The sequence below is a fragment of the Quercus lobata genome, chromosome 6 (assembly GCF_001633185.2).
Source record: "Quercus lobata isolate SW786 chromosome 6, ValleyOak3.0 Primary Assembly, whole genome shotgun sequence".
In the NCBI taxonomy this organism is placed as follows: domain Eukaryota; kingdom Viridiplantae; phylum Streptophyta; class Magnoliopsida; order Fagales; family Fagaceae; genus Quercus; species Quercus lobata.
This window is the reverse complement of record NC_044909.1, coordinates 10,185,274-10,191,799: the sequence shown is the minus strand read 5'-3', so window position 1 is coordinate 10,191,799 and position 6,526 is coordinate 10,185,274. Positions and strand designations below refer to the sequence as shown.

Below are 6,526 nucleotides of genomic sequence, written 5' to 3'. Positions count from 1 at the left end.
TCATAACTTATATATTTAATTAATTCATTCATTATCATTTTTAACCAAAAGCCGTGTAGCTCAATAGACATTTTTTTTAATATTTTCAATTGAAACATTTAGGATTTAAGCCCCCTCAATTGTAATTATTAAATTTATAAATAATTAAATAAACTTATCATATTTTCAAGTTATGAGAAAAATCATAAATATATATATATATATATTTATTTATTGTGTCCATATCTTTTTCAATAAATTATTATACTCTCCCTTGGTCCTTTCTCCCCTAGTGCCCTCTCTTATTGGACTCCCTAAAATTAGTACATTACTTATTGCTCTCTCCAGAGTATTCGATATTTGCAATTGTCATTTTCTGTGACCACAGCTTCCAAAGGATTTGGCATCAGTCATTATCTTTGATAGTAAACCATATATATATGGTTTGAAGAAGAAAATGTTTAAAATATTCTGTTTTGCCCTTATTTTTTGTTTATTTTAAATATAATATGTACATTGTATATGGCAACAAGGTCTTATAACTCAAATAATATAAAATTTAAATTGATGAAAAAAAATTTAAGATCATAATAAAAACATGATGAAAAAAAAAAAAAAAACCGGTTTAATTTTGATTTTGTTTTTTTATTTATGGGATTTAGTTTTATTTTTTGGTTTAGCATATATCAGAATTGAACCAATTTTGTAGATTTCCAAACACCCTTTAATTTAAAAATAATATGTATAAATTTCTATCTAGTATCTAAATGTTATTTTCCTTATAAAAAAAATATCTACATGTTATTATGTTATTGGAATTATTCACACTGTTTCAACTTTTTAACTGGTGTTATTCATACAATTTCTACAAACAAATGGGTTTTAAAATTTCTTAATTCGATGAATGACAAATTCTTCAATTTAAAACTATTCATTTTATTGTTATAATTGTCTTATCTCTGGTTATATTTCAAGACATTTTAAATTTTTTTTTAATCCTCTATGATTTTTCTCCCTTAAATATGGATTGAGTATACTTTTCTTCTTCAATGATGGGTAAGTTTTTTTTTTTTTTTAATCAATACTTTCCAAATTTTGCAAGAGGAAATTAAATTATTTCACGTAACAAACAAACGGTACTTTCTCTATTCTCTTTTTGGAGAAAATGGGCTTTTCCCTTATATTTTAAAATATCTAGCACAATATCCTTGTTTTGAAACTATATAACGATATGTCTTTGTTTTAAAACTCGATTTTCTTAAAATCAAGTTTCAATATAGAACTCGAGTTCCTTAAATGCTATGAACTCGAGTACTATTCAAGGAACTCGAGTTCCATAATTTTTTTTTTTTTTTTTAAATTTGATTGCCTATAACTCGATTTGTAGAAAATCGAGTTTTACATTGAAACTTGATTTTGAGAAAAATCGAGTTTCAAAATAGGGACTTACTTCTATATAGTTTCAAAACAGGAACATATCGCTAGATATTTTTAGATATTTTAAATATCACTAGATATTTTTAGAAATTTTAAAAAATATGGCAAGATATTTTAAAAAATATCACTAAATATTTTTAGATATTTTAAAAATAAGGACATATCGCTAAATATTTTTATATATTTAAAAAAATAAGGACAAAGCCCATTTTCTTCCCTATATGAGCTGGTATATCCTATAGGCGGCACCTCATAAGGAGGCGGGACCAACACACTGTGGGGCCCACCTCTTTGTGAGGTACCCGGCATATACAAAATCTATATATAGGCTTTACAGTCAGGTAATTACAATCACAAACAAAGCAGAGAGAGAGAGAGAGAGAGATGGAGGGCATACAGCATAGAACAGTGAATGTGAATGGCATATATATGCACATAGCTGAGAAAGGCCAAGGCCCAGTGATTCTTTTCCTTCATGGTTTCCCTCAGCTTTGGTACACATGGAGGCACCAGATCATAGCCTTAGCCTCACAAGGCTATCGAGCAGTGGCTCCTGACCTCCGTGGCTTTGGTGACACGGATGCACCACCTTCTATCACTAGCTACACCTGCTTTCATGTGGTGGGAGACCTTATTGCCCTACTAGATGCTGTGGCACCTGATCAAGATAAGGTCTTTGTGGTTGGCCATGACTGGGGTGCTCGCATTGCTTGGTTTCTATGCCTGTTTAGACCCGACCGTGTCAAGGCTTTGTTTAACATAAGCGTGGTTTTCGAACCCAGGAACCCTAAAAGCAAACCCCTTGACTACTTGAGAGCTATTTATGGAAATGACTATTACAAGTGCAGATTTCAGGTTCTTATTTCTTTCCAGTCATCTTTGTTAGTTTTATCTCTGTGTGGGTTCTTGGTAATTTTCTTAATTGCCCATAGTGGAAATGTTATCTGGGTTTGACTATAGTAACTTAGGCCCCATTTAGTAAAGCATCTTATCAACATATTTTTAGTTTTTAAACAATATTACACTTATTTTTACAAATTTTTTTACTCACACTAATTTCAAAATAATGCAAACAACGTTACTCAAACTCTAAATGGCCATTCTCTAATTAACTCGATCAATAATTATGTTATGCATTGGATGTATTATTTTTCTCATAATATATGATTGGTATGACATTATATCCATGACATATAGAGAGTGATACTTGTAATCTATATTTTTTTAGTTTATTTGGTTTTTGGTCGGTGGGTTTGCGTATTTTGCTTGAATTTAATGGTAAAAGAAGAGCTTTCAAAGAAAAAAAAAATGGTAAAAGAAGAGAATTTTAGGTGGGTTTTTTGTTTTCTTTTTTCCTGCTACATGGTTCTTTTGGTTTATTAAATACTTTCTCTTCAGCATTCCTGTTGATTGTCATTTAGGCACAATGATGCTTCATTTATCTTGAATTGCACTTTTTCCCCAAAACTTGGTAGTAATTTTCTTTTATCCGTTTGAAAATGTATGTATGAAGAAAAGTAAATCTCGTTGGCTCTGTTTGTTTCCAGTGAAAGTACTGTACAAACTCCTTTACAGCTCTGTTTATTCTTCAGTAGATAATATAGTCTGAAGCTTACTCTTATCAGCTAGTTTCACGAATAAATCTAATTTTTCAGTTTTTGAATGTGCTTTGGTAACTGGTTATGCAGTTAGTCATGATCTTGTATATAGATCTTAAAATGTCCAAAGATCTTCAATCGCAGTTCTTTCCTTCCACCTCAAGATGTCACATGATCGAATTCCCAGTTATCTTGTACTTTTTGTCATATATTTTTACTCCCATTTTTATTTACAAGAGCTTCTATACAATAATAAGTTTGTTTAGCGAGTAAGATAATGTTGATCTGCATCAATTGGAAAACTTTCTAGGGAATGCTCATTCAACATTAAGTCTTGCGTGAAGGAGACCAAGCAATAGTAGACACTTTAGCTTTGGATATTTTAATAGTTCTTTGTCTTATGCCTGTTCAATGACTGAGGTCACTGGGGTTAATTAGTATTTTAATCAGGTTGATTATTAGTTCATATAAAACTATACCCTTATATACAGAGCACGTTTCTACAAATGACAAATGCTAATGACCATCTCCTAGAATCTTGATCCCATGAGGGTATCTCTTTGATGAAATTTTTAGTCAATTCTGATGTACTAATTGCATTTTGAAATGATGTTATAAAAATTGACCTAGCATACAAAACAAAAATATATGTAAATCTTCTTGTCCCATTGGAGACATCTTATATAAATCTCTTGTTGGATGTCTGAATCTTTATGCATAAATATTTTCTCTTTAAAATCATTGGTGGGACGCCCAATTTTACATCATACAGGAAAATTTGTGTTTTTCTAGCGACTTTGTTTGGTTTACCTTATTTTCATTAAAAAAGGGATTGGAAGCACAGCTTTTTAAAGCATCACTTTAAAAAAAATTCAAGATACAGGTGTACTTTTTTCAATAAACAAGTTAAACAAAATAAGCTGATGAAAATAAGCTAATCTAATGGACATGTTGTTTTATTATTATATTGCAGGAACCTGGAGATATAGAAGCTGAGTTTGCCCAGCTTGGTACTGCAACAGTTCTCAAGGAATTCCTAACATTGCGCAATCCAGGTCCACTCATTTTACCTAAAGGTAAAGGGTTTGGACATCCACCAGGTGCTCCAATTGTCTTGCCCTCTTGGTTGTCAGAGGAAGACATTAACTATTATGCCAGCAAATTTGAGAAGACAGGCTTCACTGGTGGTGTGAACTACTACCGAGATTTGGACCTGTATGCTATCTTCAAACTTTGGCTGAACTTTCTTTCTAAATCATGCTGATATATAAATAATTTGACAGTAGCTAGCCTGATAATCCTTTAAAGTTGGTGAGAATAGACTTCATACTCATCCTTAATGACCTTGTTTGTGTCAATTCCTATCACTCTCAAGTCTCAACCAATGTTTTTGTAGCCACAAGATGCTTTGGTTAAAACAATGAGCTTCAATTGTTTAGGTATTCAATTCGAATTTCTCATTGTTATCAACAAAAGCAATGTTAGCACATAAAATATTACATAATTTTTTTGACAACTTGTCGGCAAGCAGCGACTGTTTGGAATACGGGGTTATTATTACTATCATATTTTTTATTTACCAATCAACTCTTGTCACCTTTGCAAGTTTGTGAAATAGGTTGTGTACATAGATTTATTTTGTCAACAAAGACCCCTTGCACTCTCTACATCTAGTCCAGAAAAATCATGGGTTTTAAGCTTTTACTTAAAAAGAAAACATTTTTTTGCTTACAAGTTACAAATCTATACATATTGGCATATTGCACATTCAGGGTAGAGAAAAAGGAAAATGCAATGCATCTTATTGTTTTCTCTTATATGCTCATTATTAAAGGCTTTCACCATTGTTTGGTTTCACATGCTCATTACTGCTTCCTTGTTCTTTTCGTCGCAGAAATTGGGAACTCACTGCCCCCTGGACTGGGGCCCAAATAAAAGTGCCAGTTAAGTTCATTGCGGGTGACCTTGACCTGTCCTATAACACTGTAGGCACCAAGGATTACGTACATAAGGGTGGGTTCAAGAGAGATGTCCCACTCCTGGAGGAGGTAATTGAATTGGAAGGTGTTGGTCACTTTCTCCCTGAGGAAAAGGCTGATGTGATCAACAAACACATTTATGACTTCTTTCAGAAGTTCTGATTAGCGTTTTGACCCCCTTCATGTTGTGTCTATGAGCATCTTGTGTTTTTTCTCCTCCCCTGGCTGGAATTGTGTGGCTATGCGCCTGAGTGTCCTTATCTTGTGATCATTCGCTGCTAAGTGGAGTGTGACATGTCCTTCAATTTGCAATTTCTATATTTCAATGTAAACGTGTGTGTTTTGATGTTTTCCCTTGAACTATTTCAGCCCTACTTACATGCATATCAAAGCTTTGGTTTGCTTGATGTTGGAACAGTTAATAAACTATACCTCTTTTATTATTTACTAGTCACAAATCTACGCAAATGTGATAATTATTTTATAAGAATCTATTGTAAAATAGGTTAGATAGTGAATGTGTTATTTAAAAGTTGTGGGAGCATTTTTTGCCTTTGGAACAAGTGTTGCACTTGTAATCTCTGGCTTTTTTGCTGTCCCACATCGAAGTATTTAACATTTTTATAAGTTTTAATTATGTAATGGAATATATAATTTTTTTTTTTTTTTTTGCATTTAACAATAACACATAATGATATATATATATATATATATATATATATATGAAAAACGTAATTTACTAAAAAGATTTAAATTGCATAATTATAATATTATTTATATAAATGGAGAAGATGTTATTAAAAGGATTTTTTTTTTTTAAATACCATAACTAGTTAACTAATTTGAATATATCCAAGAATATTAAAAAAAAAAAAAAGTAAACTCCCATTTTATGAAACACATGTAACACATTACATTAAGTTTGAATTATTATATTATTTTAGAATTGTAGAATTTTTTTTCCAAATATAAGCATAGTGTCTATATTATTGAAACTTGAATTTCAAGGGAATCTTTTGAATATTTATCATTTTTATTGTTTTAGGGTTTACACTTCTAATTTCTAATACCTATTTTGTTTGTATTTTTTAGCGCAAAACTAAAGAATTTGGCACAAATAAAATAGAATTTCATAATTTTTAACTCAAAAATTAAGAAGAAAAAAAGAATTTTTGTACCCAAAACTGAAAAAATGAAATCTATAAAAAGAATTAATTTAAGGCCCATTAGTCCAAAATGGACCAAATGAATCTAAGTGGACTGAATGGAACGAATTGGACTAAAATGAATCTAATGTATCTAAGTGGATTGGAGTGGACCGAATTGGATTGAAATAGACCGAATGGATCGAAGTGAACCAAAATGCTACGCTTATATGGCTAAAAATGAATATAGCAACAATAAATATTATACTTCAACTTTTTTTAGACATTATACAAATGAATATAGAAAATTATCACAATCCTATTGGCAACTTATACAATATTCTGTGTAAAAAATTAGTAATGGTAAGCATCTTCCAACATTATTGAT

General features: G+C 31.0%; 1 protein-coding gene across 1 annotated transcript; it reads left to right on the top strand.

Moving 5' to 3' along the window:
* Positions 1-1,773: 1,773 nt before the first annotated feature.
* LOC115994113 (epoxide hydrolase A-like) lies at positions 1,774-5,438 on the top strand. The gene is made up of 3 exons (XM_031118144.1): positions 1,774-2,271; positions 3,988-4,229; positions 4,909-5,438. The coding sequence occupies exons 1-3, from the start codon at positions 1,801-1,803 to the stop codon at positions 5,153-5,155; spliced, it is 960 nt and encodes a 319-aa protein (XP_030974004.1). The 5' UTR covers positions 1,774-1,800; the 3' UTR covers positions 5,156-5,438.
* Positions 5,439-6,526: the final 1,088 nt, after the last annotated feature.